The 22,074-nt window shown below is 34.3% G+C and overlaps 1 protein-coding gene across 1 annotated transcript in view; it reads left to right on the forward strand.

Annotated features, from left to right (window-relative positions):
• The window catches only part of Hdx (highly divergent homeobox), a 114,423-nt gene that overhangs the window by 86,154 nt on the left and 6,195 nt on the right, over positions 1-22,074 (forward strand). The window contains exons 6-8 of the mRNA XM_013024985.1: positions 1,500-1,707; positions 9,808-9,887; positions 12,994-13,077. Coding sequence (XP_012880439.1) covers positions 1,500-1,707; positions 9,808-9,887; positions 12,994-13,077 — 372 coding nt within the window. The remainder of the gene's footprint in view (positions 1-1,499; positions 1,708-9,807; positions 9,888-12,993; positions 13,078-22,074) is intronic.

The following is a 22,074-nucleotide window of genomic DNA, read 5'->3' on the forward strand; positions in this document are numbered from 1 at the left end:
TTCATGTCTACAAGGTCTGTAGTGATATCATTTAACTTATTCTGGATATGGTGACCCTGTATGCTTTATCTTTTTATAAATATTTTTTGTCTTGCTAGATTATTTTTTGATTTCACTGATTATTTCAATGGTCCAGTCTTTTCTTATTTTAATGAATTTAATCAGTTTTATGTTTATGCTGTAAAAGACCAAGAAGATAAAAACTAAATCTGCACACTGCAATGAAATATTTTCTAACTACGAATCTGACAAAGAATTCATATATAAAATATATAAAGGGCTTCCAAAACAGCCAGTTTTTTGCGTTCAGTGAAACATTTCAACTAGACAGTGAGGAGACATTTCATTTAAGAGGATATATAAATGGCAAACTAGCACATGGAAAGAAGTTCACATCATTAGTCACTAGAGAAAAAAATATACATTAAGAACTTGATGAATCTTGCTAGTAGAGTGCTTGCCTAGGCAAACTCCTGGGTTCAATACTCAGCACACAAAATAGAATTACTGAATGTAGTAAATACTAGCAAGTATAGTGAGAATCCCTGTCTCTTATACACTACTGATAGGAAAGCAAAATAGCACAGCTCCAGTGGAAAACAATTTGGCACTTTCTCATAATCTGTAATCAAATGACTGAAAAATTGAATTCTTGTACATTTATTCTAAAACATACCTGCAGGAAAACATATATATGAGTGTTGATAATAGCTTCATATGTAAAAGCCAAATGTTGAGACAACAAATTGTGATAATTTTATAAGGCATATGTTAGAGGAAACAGTGAAAAGCATGAAAGCACTATCTGAAATTTTCTGTGACACCAAAAATTATTTCAGTAAAAAATGTTTTAGGGCAGAGATATAACTCAGCAGTAGACAGCATGCTTGTTATGCATGAGACCCCAGCCTCCATCCTCAACACTTGAGGGATGGGGGACAGGAGAAGGAAGCCATTTAAAACTTGGTCTTAAGGCAAGGCATAATGACCCAGTCCTGTAATCCTCATTACTTGGGAGGACAGTCTATGGTTCTCAGCCTTCTTGGAGAAAGTTAAGGAGGGAGTCTATCTGAAAAACAAAAACAAAAGGACTAAGGGCCACAAAAATTTTTGGTCCTCCAATAATTTTAAGTATGGTGTATGAACCATAGTTATGACTGTATACTTGGCTTCTTTGAAAAAAATAGTTCTTATTTTTTGAAACATTTGGTGAATTGTGTTTCTTAGGAACAAAATAAAATCTGAAACAAAACTAATCTGTAATAAACTACATGCTGTTTGAATGAATATCTAGATAAATAGCCTCTTTCTACTAATAAACTATTTTAAATAAAATTATAATTGCTTATATTTCAGCTTATTGCCATAAAATTTCATTATTCTGCATACCTATTTCTTCTTTTAAATCACATTTTATGCTGCATCCTTTATTATTGTAATGCCCAGAACTTCTAAGTTTTGTATGCTTACAAAACTTCCCCTTCTTTTCTCTTACAAAGACTTGGATTGGGAATCGAAGAAGGAAATATCGTTTAATGGGGATTGAAGTTCCACCTCCAAGAGGAGGCCCTGCTGATTTCTCTGAGCAACCCGAGTCTGGCTCTTTGCCTGCCCTCACACCTGGAGATGAAGCTGGGCCTGATGTAGGAGATGATAATGACAGAAATGATGAAATATCTATCTGTTTGTCTGAAGGAAGCTCTCAAGGTATTTTATTTACTGCAACTCCTCATAACAACCTTTGTAACTTGATGCATTTTTCCTTGCTTTTTAACTCACTGCACTTCAAATCTGGAGTTTGCAAAACATTTGAGCAAGAATTTTAAGAGATACTTGATTTTTAATGTTTGCTCCTAAACAGTTTTCCATATCAAGTCATCACAAGGAACATTTGTTTACCACAGTAGTGATCTCCTGCACTTAAAAGTATCAGTTATTATAAATGTTCAATTGTAATTTCAGAAGGGATTTCCTTTTGGAATGCTAGTCCAATTGGGTGAGAGCATTATGAATACACTGTCATGTAAGGGTGTATAGTATCATGCAATTAACACTAAGCTTGTGGCTCAGCAAACTATGTGCAAGTCATAGCTTTTCCATTATCTGAAAATGTGACTTCAAACAAAGCATTTAATTTAACTCATTGGAGTTTGGTTTCCTCAGTGAGAAGGCAAATTAGGCTGTGTCATCATTGTAATTCTTCTCAATGTTTTCCTAAATAAGATTGAAAATAATAGTATAGAATTATACCATTTGTACATGAGAAGTCTATTTAATCAGGCACCAAGCATTGAAAAAATTCTCATGCCATTGTATTAACATGTTTATTAATATTTGTTGCATGGCATAACATTTATCCATTATTAATGCAGAATTCAGTTATTTTTAGTAAATTTTATAGAGTTGTACAACCATCGTCATCATTAAAATCTCATTTTAGATCTTTTACATCACTAAAAAACTTTTTGAGCCCATTTATAGTGTTTTTCCTCTCACTATCAGCTCCAGAAACCAAAAATCTGCTTTCTGATTTTTAGGTGTGTCATTTTTGCATATTTTATATGAAAAAAATCATACAATATGTAAGCATTTTATATATAATTGAGAAATAGAGCAACAATTATGTAGTTTCCCCTTTTTGCTTTTGTTTCATTTAGTTTTATTCAGGATATTGACACATTGATTTCCGGTTTATTATTTGTTGTTCAATTTTGTTTATAATGTTTTCTGATACCATAACTTGAGCATATAATTTCTTGTTAATCATATATTCCAATACTTCCCTCTATATTTTGAGACTCTGATGTCATAATTACAAAGTATTCCCTTGTATTACAGTTATGAAAATATAGGTTTGTATTTGTTTCTGGCATGTTGGACTTGTTTAGAAAAATGGACAATTAAAAGGAATTACCAAGACAGGGGAATAGGAGAGACAAAGTTTGTTAAGATACATGGGAGGGCTGAGAGTGGTAGATGGAATGATTCTCATCAAGAGGCATTGTACACATACATGGATATGTTCAGTTGAAACCTCCTTTACAACTATTTGAAGAAAATTCTTTAAATGGAAAGAAAAGAAAAATGATGGGCAACCAGGCAAAGGGGTATAGTTCTAATATTACTGCTCCTGCACCAATGTGGGGTTGAGGATCAGCTTTAATCAACTTAGTGGGTATTTGGCTGATTGGCTGTTTCTGCTTTGGGGGATGTTATTGACTGCCAGTCTCCTTTTCCTAGCATGTTTTCAATTTTGCACTTGCATAAACATTTTGAGATCTCAGTCTTTACATCTTCATTCCATCTGGCCCATTTTGTGGTCTTGACCAATCTCCACGTTCTGTTTGGATCATCTACCACATCTCCTTAAATCAGGCCATCTCCACCTAGTGTCCTTAGATTTGCAATCAAATCTTTATTTCAACAAGCATGTATTTTACCATTAGGTATGTGAGGAAAAAAACCTAGTTTTACTTTTCCAAATAGATAACCAGTTGTCTCTATGCTATTTATTCATTTATTTATTTATTATTAAAGCTTGAACTTTGAGCCTGGTTGCTGTCCCTCAGCTCTTCAGCTCAAGGCAAGTGCTCTACCACTTGAGCCACAGCACCACTTCTGGTTTTCTGGTGGTTTATTGGAGATAAGAGTATCTACCTGGGTTGGCTTTGAATGGTGATCCTCAGACCTCAGGCTCCTGAGTAGCTAGGATTACAGGAGTGAGCCACCATCGTCTGGCTATGCTATTTATTAAATAATGTATTTTTACAGTGATTTTCAGACTGGCTTTTAAAACTCAAATATGCATGCATATCTAGACATATACACATACATTTACATACACATATGAAGACATACACACATGGCTAAAATTCTGGACTTCCTTTTATGTTCCATGGATATGATTGCTTAAAATTCTTTAATAAAATGTCTTAATATCTGAATGAGCATTTGCTATTCCTTGCTCTTGAAGTACACTGATTCTTCTATATGAATTTTAGAATTATTTAGCTATGTCTTTTCACAATTTCTTCCACAATATCCATTTAAGATTATTGCTAGTACTGAATTAAATGGATAAGCTACTATAGAAAGATCAACTTAGTTTTGCACATACTGAGTTGTAGATGAGACAGGACTCATCAATAAAGAACTGCTGGGTCATATGGCTCTGGAAATCAGAAGAGAGCTAAAGACAAGAATAGAAGTATGGGATTCATCAAGGGTTAATAATAGCCATAGAAAATAAAATATTCAATAAAGTAAGTTAAGAACAAAATAATGGACAAATACTATGCTTTTGTTGAGAAATATCCTGATATGAGGGGCAAGGTCTGAAACCAATAAGAAGCTATTGAAATACATTCAGAAAAAAAGAGAACCAAGGTAGTAAAACCAAGGGTAGGTGAAGATTTTAAAAGAAACACATGTTGTCATCTAAATCATCTAATAGAGTGTGAGTAGAAAGAAGAAGCCATTGAATTGAGTGTTTCAGAGGGTCTTAGAGACAGCACTTAATTGCATACTCAGTGGGGGAGGCAAGCAGATTGCAGTAGGTTAAGCAATGGAAAGGATAGAAGAGCTGTCACTATTGAGAAGACAATGAATTAAAAAATGAGACATTTGAAGGTTATCATTGTCAATATTCAAATCTGTCAGTCTGACATACTCCCTCTTTTCCCCTTTCCTTCTAGTCATTTCTTATTGATAATGATGCAGATGATAACAGAATTTAGTGTGCAAGATAATTATGGAGTGGATCTAAAAATCATCAAGAAAAAAAAACCATTTCATCATTTCCAAACTTGTTACTCCTAATAAAGTTGGTCCATTAAATTTTTTTTCTTATGTTAATCTTACTAAATTTTCTGTTTCTGGAGATGCCTGGAAATTCCCAGTAATTCCCAAAAGGATCTTTACAGCATGATGCCTGGCAGTTATTCGTGAGGGAGTGGATAGGGACTTCTGTGCTTGTGTGAGTGTATGGGAGAGCTGTGAGGAAATATTCTGATAAAGAGACGTATGGAAGCCCTTAAATGGAGTTTCATTCACCATTTGCCACTTTCTCATCTAAAATAGAATTTTAGAAAATAAGTAGTTAATGGAAAAAATGGAAGTTAATTTTAAAGTCCACCATAATGGTCCACTTTTAATATACCACGGCTCCTGCACTGGCATCCTTTGTCATATAATAGCGTGTTCCCTAGACAGCTGGCATAGTAATCAAGACCTAATGAGAAAAGGGAGAGGGAGAATTTAATGTAGAAATCAAAAAAATACTTGATGAGAAGTGCTATTGCCTAGAATTTCTCTCTCAGTGGCTTATTTTTTACAGCTGCATGGTAACCTTTTCATTCTCATCAGAAATTGTAACAGAAAAGCATTTTCAAACTCCAAAGACTCCCTTTTCTGTGCAGCTTCCTGTTAGTCCTGTCCTATTCTTTCCCCATATTACTGATAGAGAATGCTAATTTGATTAATTTGACTGTGTGATCCTTTAGTAATGACTCTGTTAATTACATTAGGAAGAGATTAATATCATAACTTTAAAATACGTTAACCATATTATCATCCATTTTAGAAAAATGCAGTTAAATGTATGTCTACTTTGAGACTTCCACTAATTACATTTTAGAGATATACAGACAGAATAATCTCAGTAACAGAATCATATTATTTCAAAAACCTAACAACTGAGATTGGAGTCCTAATAACACAGTTGTTAATTTAATAGGATTAGAGTTTTCTAAATGTCTAAGAAGAAGATCTGTCTTTAAAGCAAGGATTACATGCTTCAATGTTCAAATCACCAAGTGAAAATCATATGAGTTCTGATTTAAAAATCGGTATAAACTAACATGTCTGTTTTTTACTTACAATAAAAGGCAGGTTTAGCTAAAGTTAACAAAAGTGCTAGTAATCTTTTAGGAGTTTCACATCTATTCATTTGTTTCTGAGAGGGCAGATAGCTTATGAATTTAGCATCCACTTTCTACCTGCAGCCTTCCTCTGTCCTGTTTCCTTTCCATTTCCCTGTGTGGAAGTGATGAGAAAAGGGAGTTGTGGTTGAATGGGACTGGATGTTTTTTCGGCTATGTGGGTTCACTCCTTCCACAACTGCAAACTTCAGCAAAAATAATACTTGGATGACTGAGCTCATTAATTTCAATTTTTGTAGCTACTGAAATATATTTATGGTTGAACAATTTTAAATATTTTTTCCATTTTGAGCACAAATTTTTAAAGCATAGAAACACCATGCATAACATTAAATTGTACAATGATGCCTATTTTCAGCTGCGTCTATTTATGTGGATATGCACATGAAATAATTCTGCATACAGTTACTTCATGTGAGTGCCCTCTAGAGTTTTAACTGTTAATAATTCCACTTATTTATTTTCCAATTAGCAAAGCTACTTTTCCTGAGGAATAGCCAGGTATGTTAAGTGTTTAGCTTTCAAATGTTCACTGGATTTGAACCTATCTGTAAGCAAAAGAAAGCATTCTTTATTCAATTTATCACTGCACACCTTTTTATTTTAGAATCTTCAAAATGATTTTTAATTATTATTGTAAAAGTGATGTATAGAGGGGTTACAGTTACATAAGTCAGATAATGAGTGCATTTCTTTTTGAACAGTGTCACTCCTTCTTTCACTCCTTCCCAGTTCTTCTCTCCTATCCCCCCACGAGTTGTGTAGTTCATTTTCAACAGTGTCTAGTGAGCATAACTGCTGAAAAATGTCTTTTAATCAAAGTCATCTAAAATAATCAAATTACACATAAAGCATTTTGTCAGTATAGCAGAACGGTGTACAAAGTTATAAGTGAGAACAAGAATATAAGGAAAACCTATAAGGAATAATAATAGTAATGATCTTATTGGTGAACAATTTAATCCCTCTTTGGAGGCCACCAGTACTAATTTCAGCTTTGCAGCTACAGCAGATGACAACTCCCCTCCTTTCATTTGATTTAGTTGCCAGTGATGTAGAACTTAAAATGTGTGTGATTTGAAATGTGTAAGGAATGAATAGGTAAAAGATTCTCCATCTAGGAACTATTTTTTCATAAATTTTGAATGGATTTGTTTTTCTTTATATTCTACAGATAAATGAGCTCATGTAATGTTTATTTTCTCTCTGTTTTATTTCCATTAGTATAACATTTTCCAGGCATATTCGTGTTGTATTCAACAGTAGGGGAGAAAAAGCCAAGAACATAGCGAATAAAAGTCTGGTTACCAGAATCATGTGGGGGAGAATGGGGAAATATAAGTCAAAGATACAAAGCAGAATATATGTAGAATGAATAATGTAATATAAAACATGAAAAACATAGTTAATGATAGTGTATTGGATTCAGATTTTGGCAAAATGCTTATATCTTCTGTTGTCTGGTGGATGGATATCTACATAAAATGAGAACTATGCTGATTAGTTTTATTGTTATATCTATTGTGTGTATGTGGATTATAATATCAGGTTCTGTAACATAAATGCACAAAATATGATGTGTTTTTTAAAGATCTAGTAAAGGAGAAAACAAAATAGAAATTAAATGTATAGAAAACTTCACATGTAAATTCTCCTCATGTTAACCTAGGTATCTTAAACTTGAATTCTCATACAGAGTTCTTATAAATGAGTTTCTGGATCCACCCTGTTTTCCTGTTGTCATCCCCAACCTCATACAAGATACTCATTTATATCTTTACATGGAAATGGACTCAAAAAATCTTAAGAGGGCTGGTTAATAATTTAGTTCTACTTTCAAGGTGAAAAAACTTTCAAATGCCAAGAAACAAATATTCTACTAATAGTTACCAACATAATCTCTATACATTACTGTGAAGAAAAAAAATATTTGCTACCCTGTTTTTCTAAGTGCTAGAGGTGAACGAAATGTACAACACAAGACAATGTATGCAGATACTAGCCACATCCTACAGCTCAGTATGGAAAAGTTTTTGTTTTGTTGTTGTTGTTTGTGCGTGTCCTGTGTGTTAGCGCTCTACCACTTGAGCCACAGCTTTACTTCCAGCTTTTTTGGTAGTGTTTTTAATGGAGATGAGTCCTACAGACTCTCAGGCCCGGGCTAGGTTTGAATTACAGTCCTCACATCTCAGCCTCCTGAGTAGCTAGGATTACAGGCATTTGCCATCAGCTCTCCTTTTGGAGAGTTTTTTTTTTTTTTACTTTTTTATTGTAAAAATACTGTACAGAGGGTTACAGTTACATGAGCAAGGTAATGAGTACATTTTCTATTGAGCATTATTGCCTCCTCCTTTGTTTTGCCACTACCATCCCTTCCCTCCCACCTCCACAACTACACCCCCCACCCTTAACCCCCTACACCGCCTCCCCCGCCAAAGTTGTAAAGTTCGTTTTCAACAGTGTCTTGTACATCTCATTGTTAAAGGGGTTCAACCTGTATCCCTATTTTTTGTACAACCTGTATCCCTATTTAAACATTTTGTTTTTTCCTCCCTTCCCCCGAATTATAGAAGTGTATATACAAGATGCAGGGCACTGACATCAAATACAGTGAAAACAGGGGTTAATTTTTAAACTGACTTCTCTGAATTATTTTTTCCTTCACTTTTAAAATCTTGCTGTATTTTAAAATATTGAATTTGATTAGAAAAGGAATATCTATTTATTGCTCAAATATTATGAAATACAATCCAAATGAAAATAATCTGCATGGTAATCATCTGAAAACAGGAATGAGGTGATATTTTTGTTAGTATTTTCTCTGTACATAAATACAGTGTTTGTGTACTGGTATTTTTGTGTGTATGTGTGTACAGATGCATCAGATATTCCTACCTTTTGACAAAATCAGAAATCTACTGCATTTACAGTTTTATATCATGTATAAAAATTATTCTATAATAGCAATACTTTGATGTAAAATGGTGCTCACTCTATTTTTCCTCCAAGAATATATATTTTCTCTTACAAAATTAAAAGTACCTATTTCTACACAATATATGCTACCTTCATTTTTTCCCACTTTCCAGTAGATCCTGAATATTTTTCTCATTATTAGCAATTCTATATCTTTTTTAGTGGATCCATTGTGTTTATTGTAGTGAAAAATCCTAAATAATTTCTCTAATAATTCATTGTTAAAGGTAGATGTGGGTCTGGGAAGGTGGCTCAGTGGTAGAGTGCTTGCCTTGCATGCATGAGACTCTGGGTTCGATTCCTCAGCACCACATAAGCAAAAAGAAAAAAGCCGGAAGTGGCGCTGTGGCTCAAGTGGTAGAGCACTAGCCTTGAGCTGAAGAGCTGAGGGACAGCGCCCAGGCCCAGAGTTCAGGCCCCAGGACCAGACCCCCCCCCCAAAAAAGGTAGATGCTTTCTCACTAAAATCTAAAAAAGATCAGGGGGAAAAAGTAATGTACCTTGGATGAATTTAATACAAGAATATATATATATATATATATATATATATATATATATATAATGTAGGTATACAAACAGTACAACAAAATGTTCTTATAAATACAATTAATTTATGATGATCAAATAAGCAATAATTTAGTAATTTTAAAGGTAGAAATTTCTTCCAATTTTCTCTCATAAATAGCACAGTGATGATCACCCTTGAATTTGTACTCATTCACATTTGTTTTCTTAGAATACACTATTGAAAGTGGAATTGTTCATCAGAGCATGGATAAATGTCACTTGTGTCTTTTTACAATAGAGAAATTTCTTAAGCAATCTGAAAAAAACACTCTTGATAAACTTGTGAAGTATGAAAATGAAACCATGGCTTTTTTTTTTAATGTAGAAGAGCCCAATGAAGTTGTTCCAAATGAGGGAAGGGATCATAAGGAAGAAGACCACCGTGTAGTATCCGCAGATAATGTGGTATGTACAGTTTGAAATTCTTTCCTCATTATGTGATGGATTTCAAGGACATGTTTCCAGTTCCTAACAGCATTAGTATTGTCGAAATAAAAGCTGGTTCCACATCACAAATCAAAACATAGCTGTTTCCAATGAAGGTAAATCTCTTTGAGTGTTTCATAAATAAAATTGAAAATAGCCGAATTTTTTGACCTAGGAGACTTGCAGATATAAAAATCTAATACTTAGAGCAAATATAACATTTAATATATAACAAGTTATTTTACTTTAACATACTGAGCAAGGAGCAGATTACTTCTCATTTGACAGAAGGATTAAAATGGAGTTTAGTCTGAATTTTCGAAGGAAGCCTTTGTTAATTCTGGTGCTTATAGCCCAGGATTTCTGACTCTTCAGTTCTCTATTCAGACCATACCTATCTCCACTGTTCACCATCTTTTCCTTTTTCCGGTTAGATTGGACTCTGTTAGTCGTCTTAAAAATCACTGTGAAGAAGGCAAGACTGTATTGTGAGAGTATGAAAAGCAGTAAGAGACAGACCATGTGGGAATTAACTAAGCTTTGAGAAAATGTAAACATACAGTTCCCACTGCATTTGTTTTAAACAGTATTTTTTTATGTTTTGACCCAATTAAAAAAATCAAGATAGTGGTGTTGTAGCTCAAGTGGTAGAACGTTAGCTTTGAGCTGAAGAGCTGAGGGACAACACCCAGACCCAGAGTTCAAGCCCCACGACCAACCCAAAAAAAGTCAGACAGAAAGGGCAATGTCACCATGCTTTCATTTTTCTTTTGAATTACTATTCTGTGCCTTGTTGCTATTAAAACATGATGTTGAAGATGGATTTTTTCCATTTTGAAGTGACTATGATGTCCAGATTTGCCTTCTATTACAAACATTATTTGTTTAATATTATTTATTGATAAACACCAACAATATCTAACATTGTTTTCTACCTATATATGCATTATTTTTTTGGAGATCATTTTATTGATTTTTAGTTCTGAAGCTCACATTAGACCCTACTATTACTAAATACAGCTAAACACAGCTGTAGTTGTGAGGCAAAGTTGTGTGTGTGTGTGTGTGTGAGTCATGGGGTTTGAACTCTGGGCCTGGGTGCTTTCCCTCAGCTCTTCAGCTCAAGACGCGCTCTCTACCTCTTGAGCCACAGTGCCACTTCCAGTTTTCTTGTGGTTTATTGAAGATAAGAGTCTAACGGACTCTTATCTGCCTAGGGTTGGCTTTGAACCAATGTCCTCAAATCTCAGCCTCCTGAGTAGCTAGGATTACAGATGTGAGCCACTGGCACCTGCAAAGGATGTGCTTTTATCAGGTAGCACCTATAACACTTTTTTTACACAATTATGAATTGTGTGACTGCCATTAAATTCCACAAGGCAATAGGTTTGAGTTATGTTATACAAATTATATACAATTATTTACATATTGAAACCTCATTTCTCCTAAAGACTTGCTCATTTTTAACCTGAATTTCTCTGCATCGAATCTGCCCTACAGCAGACATTTGAAGATAATGAATGAAGTCATGACACGGTATGACTCATAGTCGCTTAATCACCTAATTTTTCAAGAACAATTGATTTTCAGAGACAAAACTCCAAACTTTCAAAGGTTGATACCTTCTCACTGTAACTTTTGAATGTCCCCAATTATTCATGGATGACAAATCACCCAGATATATTAGACCTATTTATATGCGCAAATCTATACATTGGCCTTTGGTGCCTTCCTTTCTAAATTACCTAGCTCCTTTTGCTCAAAACCAACCCAAATAGGGAGAGAATATAGAAAACATAAAAAAAGTATGAAATCTGAGGTCTAGGCAGAGCCGACATGATTAAACCTTAAGTTTATAGTGATTATAATGGGAAAAAAAAACATTAGATTCATCTCCAGGCAGTAGTAGAAAGCAATTTCATTGCAGTTGTCCTTCTGACTCAGAAGTCTGCAGGTCAGGAGCCTTGTAATGGTATTGTATCCTTGTAGGCAATATATTAAATATGATCATTCCAAGTTTGCTTATGACTTTTAATCACCATTATATATTGCTGGATAGGAAACCTCATTTCAAATTCTTCCTACTACATGCTGCTATTCATGTGCTTGTTTTTGATAGGTTTTTTTAGTTTCTGAATCTAGCTTACCTTTTTCCCTTTTAGAACTTTTCTCTGGGTTAGCAAAATTTAAATATTTAAAGATGTTTTTCTTCTGAAATATGTTTTTTTTTCATGTGAAAGAAAAATGTAGAGCTGATTTTATTATCTTTTAGCATTGCTGTTCAAAAAGTGTTATATGACTAAAGAATTTACCCTACCCTCATGGACAGAACTTATTATTGTTCTTTTAATCAGCACTAAGCCATTTTGGCCATTCTTTTGACAAATAATTAGTGCCTACTATGGACAAGATATTAGCAAACTATGTTGTCCCTTAATTCTAAAGCTAAAGGCAGTTTTGCCTCTCCCTCTATCTCTCTTTGCTTGTCACTCCCTTTGTTACTGTCTGGTGAAGAAACAAAATCACCACACAGTTTACATCATTACATCGTAGATGTCTGCTTTCAATTATCTAGCTAATGGAAAGCAGTAAATATGTAATTTTAAAAAAAATGTATCTGGCTTTGAATAACATGCAATATGTTGTCATTTTCCAGTAGAAGTAAAGAAGACTAATGTAGCAAAAGAAAAGAAAGCCCTTGCTAACAATTATATATGCTTACCATTAAAATATACTACCCTTCCTTACAGGAGGAGAGTTTCCTATCACAGGAGGGCGCTATTTAAGCAGAGTTGAATGCATGTGGGGTGCTTTTTGTTTCAAGGATAAAAAGAATTTTGTTTAAATAATATTAATTTTCTATTTTCTAGGGAGTCATCCATTAAAGGTAGGAAGAAGTAGGACAACATACATAGTGTGTAACATAAGGGGTTAGTCCATGATCAGTTTCTTTTTGATAGCTAGATAACTCAGTCACTAAACCTAAACATTCAATAGATATATGTGCTATACATTGAGTATAGTGATCTGACATGTAAATGTATTCATTTATTTATTTGTGAAAACTTACCTACTTTTGTTATAGAAAATAGAAATTATCGATGATGAAGAAAGTGATATGATAAGTAATTCTGAAGTGGAACAAGTGAATTCTCTCTTGGATTATAAGGTAAAAGTAATTTCAAAATTTACATACATTAGGACAAAGTATTAAATGAGGCAGACATGGACATTACCTATGTTACTCCTATTTAGCATATTAAGCATTCTTTCTCTTGGCCAATTTGACAATCAGAGTGCTGGGTATTTTTGTTAATTTTGTCTGGTTTAGTGGATATGGTTTTAAATAGTTTACTGGTGCCTGGAAATGGGAACAGTATGTAGCGGTGGTTAATGTGTAATGAATGCCCAAACCTTTCCAAAGCCCATGCTCTTTTAAAATAATGATAAAAGGGGCAAGCATGGTGTATCATGCTTATAGACCCAGCTACTTAGGTGGAAGAATCACTTGAACCCAGGAGTGCAGCAGAGACCAAAAAGGAAGAAAAGGAGAGGCAGAGATAGAGGCAGAGAAAGAAGAGGAAGAGAAGGAGGAGGAGGAGGAGCAGGAGCAGGAGGAAATCAATGGCAGTAAAAATCAATGGCAGTAAAGGAGAGATTGTTTTCCAGTGACCCTTATTTTATCTAGGACTGCAACTATGCCAAATACAATCTTTAAATATACAGATATACATATATATATACATACACACACACACACACACACACACACACACACACACATATATATATACTGGGCTGGGAAGGTAGCTCAGTGGTAGAGTGCTTGCCTTTCATGCATGAGGCCCTGGGTTCGATTCCTCAGTACCACATAAGCAGAAAAAGCCAGAAGTGGTACTGTGGCTCAAGTGGTAGAGCTATAGCCTTGAACTGAAGAGCTGAGGGACATCGCCCAGGCCCAGAGTTCAGGTCCCATGACTGACAAAAAAAAAATATATATATATACATACATATATATATATACATATACATATATATATATAATATACTTATTCCATGAGAATTTTGAAAACAATTCTAAAAAATATAGAATGAATATGAATAGAATTGCCCTTTTCTTAATGTCACCTGTTACTCAGCTGAAAGGCTTCCTTTGACAGCATGCCATACATAATTTTGTTTATATTAATTTTTTTCATAAGCTGTCAATCTGTATGTTAATATGTTTTCTACATAGATGCAGAAGGACTAATTTGTATCCTATCTTGCAGGGTAACTTTGGGATGTTCTGAAATTTTGGCTCTACAGTCTTTGTTTCAAAATACAAAATTTCTTTTTGTATAATGTCATCATTGTTTAGAGCAGAGACTAGTAATCTTAAGAGCATTTAATCAGAAAAGACAACAGCTGTCACTTTCTCAAAAATCTTTTTAGTTTTACTATAATTAAATTTTATGTCATCCAACAGATTCTGTTTTCCAAATGTTCATAACATGTCAAGCTTTAAAATATTGAACATGGTAAACACAGAAGGAAATTGTCTTTTGGAATTTATTTGCTAACTGGTCAAAGAACATGATACAATGTTTTATTTAAACTGTATTTCCAGCTAAGAGAATTATAAAGTTGTTGGTCCTGAAGTACAAGAGATCATGCTAATCTCTCCTACATGGTCATATAATATTTCTAAATACCCAGTTGAGGATTAAAATGACTCTGCAGGCCACCACTTGGCACAGGCTATGGAAAGTACAGAGGAGAAGGACAGCTGTTAAGTGTGCTGCACTTAGCACTCTCCACCAGGTCAGATAGGGTTGAGCCCAGGACTCAGGATTCTTTCCAAGACTTCTCTCATCAGCAGGGCAGCCCATTTGAGAAGCTAAAGACTAGGGCAGGGCCGAACAGAGTCCAGGGAAGAAATGGAAATTAGCGCTTTTACTGACTTCTAGAGGACATTTTACCCACCAAGTGTTTCATAAATACTGTGGGAACACAGAATTCCTCACAATCCCATTAAGGCTATGTTTCACAGCATAACAACATCCATATAAGCTTCCTTTCTTTAACTCTAAAAAAAATTCTTACCTATAGAGAAAATATATCAGTGTATAATTTTTATAAAATACTTCAGTTTATCCCATTTATGAACTTTGTTACTTTAATTCTAAAGTAAGATTGGGTTAAACCTCACATAGCACTTGTCACTGTAGACATCAGTATGTTTACTACAATTCAGACATTTATTATCTTTGGAAAAAATTATTGCACTCTATTTAAATATAGATGTTAATATTCCTTGTTTGGAAATGAAAATCACTTTGATTTCTTATGTGTATTCATCAGAAGCATCTTGAAAGCAGAGAGCTTATTCCACTATGCATTACCTGCTTGGAGCCCATCATTGCTCAGTAACTTTCATTGCTGACTAATTGCAAAAATTACTTAATTTGTCTTTGGAAATAATTTTAATACCATTTTGATCAGGAGATGGAATATTATAAAGTTTCCTACATTGAATTAATCTATTACTCTTGAAGTTTATTAAAGTAAATGAATATTTTATGGTAAATTAGATCATTATTGATATACAACCATCAACACTCAGTTTGGACAGAGTTAATGATTAAGATGCATCACTAGAAACTGCTATTGCTAGGTGTTATGCTTATAAGACAAGTCGATGTAAACAGTACCTGAGGCAGGAAAAACTATATAATAACATAGCACCTCAGGCTTGTTAGCCATTAATAGCCCGCTCAGAGATCAAATATCTGGTCTACTTGGAACCTTTTGTGCTCCCAACAATCTTGGAGAGGTATTGAAAGGTAACCACTGAGAATGTAGGAATAATCTTAACAAAAAGAAAAATAAGGTAGTTTTTTTCTGTATGGAATTCAGTGGCTTATATTATCTTAGTTTCTCGCACAAGCATTCCATTTACTTAGGAAAATCTCTGAAATATACATAAATTACTGCTGTAATCTAAGAATCACTTAATAGGCTTGCAAAAAAGCATCAAAAAGAAGGAAAGGAATACAATTTTCAATTATCTTAACGCTGTTGATGTTTTTCAACCATTTCATAAATACCAACGAGGAGAAACATTACATGAAAAATTAAAACCTGCAAGTGAAAAAATGTTTCTGACTTTGAAAAATGTAATGTTTTCAAAATGCTTTTTGATGATCTGTGAGTGCAAGTCTAAAAGACAGTGCATTCAAGAGAGGCCCTACAATAATGAAGATAGATATTTCCTGTATTCAAAAAGACTTTCGGAGCCGGTCGCCATTGGCTCACTCCTGTAATCCTAGCTACTCAGGAGGCTGAGATCTGAGGATCTTGGTTAAAAGCCAGCCCAGGGAGGAAAGTCCAGGTGTCTCTTATCTCCAATAAACCACCAGAAAACCATGGCTTAAGTGGTAGAGCACTCGCCTTCAGCTGAACAGGCATAGAATTAGTAAAGTAAATAAATAAAACACAGATGAAGAATGGTAAATTTTATTGTAAGGTTTACTTGTAACTTAGGTACTTGAAGGTTCTTTGGATAAGAATTTAGCTGGTACACATTTCACTTGATATTAAATGGTCTGAAAAGAAAGGTTTTATCAGGTGAAGTAAATTCTAAACTGAGCTGGTAAAATAAATGATGTCTTAAACACGTTCATACACCCTGAAAACATTACGAGAAGGAATAGGAGAAACTCGAGGGCTCCTTGGCACAGGCAGAAATTTTCTTAATAAAGACTCTGAAACACAACAAATCAAAGAAAGGTTGGACAAATGGGCTTGCATGAAATTGCAGAGCTTCTGCATAGCAAAGGAAATAGCTAGCAAGATGAATAGAAAGCCTACGGATTGGGAGATCTTCACTAGCCATACAATGGACAAGGGTCTCATATCTAAAATATATCTGGAACTCAAAACATTAAATCCCCCAACAACAAATCCTCAAAGAAACAACTGCCTGATAAATAAGTGGGCTAAAGACTTAAAGAGAAACATCTATGAAGAGGAAATAAGAATGGCCAATAGACACATGAAGAAATGCTCAACCTCCCTATCCATAAAAGAAATGCAAATCAAAACAACATTGAGATTCCACTTCACCCCAGTTAGAATGGCTATAATCAAGATCACTAATAGCAACAGACACTGAAGGGGATGTGGCCAGAAGGGAACCTTACTGAACTGTTGGTGGGAGTGTAAACTTGTTCAACCCCTTTGGAAAGCAGTATGGAGGTTCCTCAAAGACTCCACATAGAGCTCCCCTATGACCCAGAAATCCCACTTTTGGGCATTTACCCAAATGTTTACAAACAAGACCACACTAACGCTACCAGCAGGACTGTGACTATGTTTATTGCAGCACTATTTACTATTGCTAAGATATGGAACCAACCCAGATGCCCCTCAGTAGATGAATGGATCTAGAAAATGTGGGATATATACAAAATGGAATTCTATGCCTCCATCAGAAAGAATGACACTGCCCCATTTGTTAGGAAATGGAAAGGCTTGGAAAAAATTATATTAAGTGAAGTAAGCCAGGCCCAAAGAAACATAGGTCCCATGGTTTCCCTTATTTGCAATATCTAGTATATGTATGAGTCAAGCAGAAAGGGTCAGATAAGGTGATGTTAGGGAAATGAACCCTAAGATATGTATTCCAATGTTTTTTTTCTTTCATGCGATTGTTTCTAACACATTTATAAAATTATTTCTTTGTTGCTTTGTATGTCCTTCCCCACAGTATAACCCCTGCTTTCACTGTATTTGATGTTGGTATAATTTGTGGAGGGGAAGGGGAAAAACAAATCGTTTAAATATGGATACAGGTGGACCCATTGCAACAATGAGATGTACAAGTCATTATGTTGAAAAATGAACTTTACAACATTGGTGGGATGGGAAGGGGAAGCAAAGGAGGAGGCTACAATGCTTGATAAGAAATGTACTCATTATCTTGCCCATGTAATTGTAACTCCTCTGTACAGTATTTTCACAATAAAAAATAAAAATTTATAAAAGACTCCACATAGAGCTCCCCTATGACCCAGCAATCCCACTTTTGGGCATTTACCCAAATGATCGCAAACAAGACTACCAGCTACCAGCACAACTATGTTTATAGCAGCATTATTTGCCATAACAAAGATATGGCACCAACCCAGATACCCCTCAATACATGAATGGATCTATCTATCTATCTATCTATCTATCTATCTATCTATCTATCTATCTATCTATCTATCTATCTATCTATCTATCTATATATATATATATATAATGGAATTCTATACCTCCATCAGAAAGAATGACATGGCCCAATTTTTAGGAAATGGAAAGACTTGGAAAAAATTGTATTATGTAAAGTAAGCCAGGCCCAAAGGAACATAAGTCCCATGGGTTCCCTTATTTGCAATAACTACTGTATGTCTAGAACAAGCAAAAAAGGTCAAAAGCTATATACATATGACCATATGAGACGATGTTAAGCGAAATGAATTCCAAGACAAGGACACACTTGGGTTTTTTCTTTCTTGCTATTGTTTTTAACATATTTATAATGTACTATATGTTTTTTTTCTTTTGTATGTTCTTCCCCCTAGGTATAACCCCTGTTCTCACTGTTTTGATGTCAGTGCCCTGCATCTTGTATATACATTTTTCTAATTTGGGGAGGGGAAGGAAAATAACAAAATCTTGAAATATGGATACAGATTGACCCACTGTAACAATGAGATGTACAAGACACTATGCTGAAAATGACCTTTACAACTTTGGGGGGGGGAAGGGAGGAGTTGGAGAGGTTGCAAGGGAAGGTAAAAACAAAGGAGGAGGTAACAGTGCTCAATAGGAAATATACTCATTGCCTTATTCTTGTAACTAGAACCCCTCTGTACAGTATTTTTACAATAACAAAACATAACAAAATGTTCATAGAATGAATGTGATTAATATTACCGCATCATTCTCAAATGAGACAACAAAATGCCCCCCCAAATGCATGGATTTTTAACATATTTTTGAACAGTTTTGTTTTAAACTAGTGCTGTTCACCAGCTGAAAGAATAGTCACAGCTCACTTTCAAGGTCCTTGGCAATGAAGTTGACTGATAATTTATTCATTTTATTTTTTTCTTATATTTTCATAATTTTTATGTTTAATTGTAAATTGACAGCTTATATTGGTTTATATATTCATGAGGTAAGAAATGATGCTATGATTTATTAATGCAATGTGAAATAATTAAATCAATCTAATTAGCATATCCATCACCACAAATATCTATATTCTTTGGGAAGAATATTTGCTCTCTTAATAATTTTGAAATGTACATCATTAACTATATGTATCACATATACTTCAGCTTTCAAATGAAGAATATTTATAATTTTTGAAGGCATGGATTGAATTGGAAAATATTATGATAATTATAGAAAGACTAGTATTCATGATCTCACATTTAGGTAGAAGCTAATGCAATCGGACTCAAAAGAACAATGGACAATGTTGGGTATCATACGGTGGGGGATGAGGAAAGGGGAAGATGACAGAGGGTCAAAAGTACAAAGCTTCAGTTAGACTGAAGGGATGATTTTGTTTTGGTGTTTTGTATTGTTCCCACAAAGAATCTCATATGTTACCTGGGATGTCCTCAAACTCATAATCCTTTTTCCTCAGCCCTTTTGAGCTCTGAGATTATAGATGTGCATCAACATGCCTAGATGATTTCTTTCTTTGAAGTGTTGTGTGTGCGTTGTTGTTGTTGTTGTTGTTGGCCTTGTAGTTGTTGGTTTTCTTATTGTTATTTTATTAGGGGGAGGAATTGTCTGGGTATTGAATCCTGAACCTTAAGCTTGCACTCTACCATTGATTACTCACTCAGCCCCTTTATTTTTCTTATAAAACAGTCTCACTATGTAGAGTATACTGGCCTCAGATTTGCAATCTTCTGCCTGACTTTATGTGTAGATGGTACTGCAAGTTTGTACCACCATTCTTGGTTGTGTGATTCGTACATTTAATCACATGTATTATGTGATTTCAATACAATCAAATTAGTCTCTATAATATAAATTAGATGAGTTTTGACAAGTGGAAACTTCTGTATAATCACCACTACAGTTCAGTTATTTGCCAAGAAAAGTTTGGAATATTTCTGGTTTGTAGATATTATGAATAAAGCTTCTATAAATATTCATGTATAAATATGCTGCAGATATGTTATTTTTTCATTTTAGGGGACCACATAAAGTAGAATTACTAGGTGAAAAATTATATGGTGAATTTTATTAAAACCAGGAAAATGTTTTTTAAAGTATCTGTATCATTTCACACTTCTACCAGAGATTTGTAATTGTTCCATATTCTCATGAGTACTTGATTTTGTCAATCACTTTAACTTTAGTAGTTCTAATATGTCAATATTAATATCTCATAGTTTTAACTTGTTTTTCCTTAATGGAAAATTGTCCTATTTTTCGTATGCATATAGATCATATACTTTATTGATAAACTGTGTATTCAGATATCTTGCCTGTTTTCAGTCTACTGCTGGTCTTTGAATTGGTTTATAAATGTTCTTTACAAATTCTGAAGTCTTTAATATCAGATATGTAAATTGCAAGTATTTTTGCCAATATGTCTTTTGCTTTTTTATTTTTATTAAAGTGATTTTTGAAGTCAGTTTTGTAAATGAAATAATCAGTTTCATAATTTTGTGTACTACATAAGAAAAATTTACCTTACCCATGGTCTCTATATTTCTATTTTTCTGTATATATTGTGCAATTTTAGAATTTACATGTAGTTGTATGATCTATTTATTATTATATTTTGTATTTCCTGTGAGGCTAGGCACAATCATTTTTTACTATTATGTTTTTTGTTTTCAAGGTTTTTTGCAGTCTAGGTTTTGAATTCAAGGTCTTATGGTTGCTAGGTAATCTCTACCCTTGAGACACATGCCCAGAGCTTTGTGCTTTAGTTTGTTTTTCAGAAAGGGTCTCACACTTTTGCTTAGGCTAGTCTCAGACTAGAAGTCTTCTTACTTCCACTTCCCACGTATCTGGGACCACAGGCATGTGGCACCACATTAAGCCCATAATTCTTTTTTTCTTCATGTTAATTTATATTGTTAAAGCATTTTGTTTTTAAAAATTAGACTTTGTTTCTTCTTTGAAAGACTTCAGAACCTTTGTTGATAACCATTCATGTAACTGTGGATCTATTTTTGGACTCTCTATTCTGTCACATTGATCTGTATGCCTATGCTTTTGTCAATTTGTGTGTGTGTGAGTGTGTGTGTGTGTGTGTGTGTGTGTGTGTGTGTGTGTGTGTGTGCGCACGCACATGCTGGTCCTTGGGATTGAATTCAGGGCATGAGATCTGTCTCTGAGCTTTTATGCTTAAGTCTAGCCCTCTATCACTTGAGCCACAATTCCACTTCCGGCTTTTTGGTGGTTAATTGGAGATGAGTGTCACAGACCTTTTGCCCAAGATGGCTTCAAACTGCAAACCTCAGATCTCAGCCTCCTGAGTAGCTAGAATTATAGTTGTGAGCCACTGGTGCCTGGCCAATACTATACTTTCTGGATTACACTTGTTTTAATTATAAATCTAATCAGAAGATTTACCTGGCTATTATATTATTAAAACCTGTAGCTGTCAAAATGTAGAAGTTCAAAATTTGAATTATCAACATAATAGCCATTTTCCTGATTAGTAAGTGGAGTCTTGGAGAAATTAATTAGCCTACCTAAGTTTACAGTTATCAGTAGATCTAGTACTACAATACCCCTAACTCCTAGTCTAATGTTCTTTCCCTGAACAACTAGCAAAAATAGTGAAGAGAAACAGGCTCACTCAGTTGGACAACTTATATATATTAGGAGATATTTTCAAAACAACAGACATTGTATAATGTGTAGTTCAGCAAACTACTTAAGTTTAGTAATTTTGCGTAGTTCAGCAAACCACTTACAGTTTAGTAATTGCAATCCCCCAGTAAATATTTTAGTTTTCAATATTTGCCTTCTGAATGATATATTCAGCATAGCTGAGTCTGCCATTGCTCTTGGGGTTAATTAGATTCTATTTGTAATCCTGATCCAAGTGCTAATTGGGTTTGATATAAGAGGATTCTTTCCAAGAAGAGAATGT

The sequence above is a fragment of the Dipodomys ordii genome, unplaced genomic scaffold, assembly GCF_000151885.1.
Source record: "Dipodomys ordii isolate 6190 unplaced genomic scaffold, Dord_2.0 Scaffold80, whole genome shotgun sequence".
NCBI classification, from domain to species: Eukaryota; Metazoa; Chordata; class Mammalia; order Rodentia; family Heteromyidae; genus Dipodomys; species Dipodomys ordii.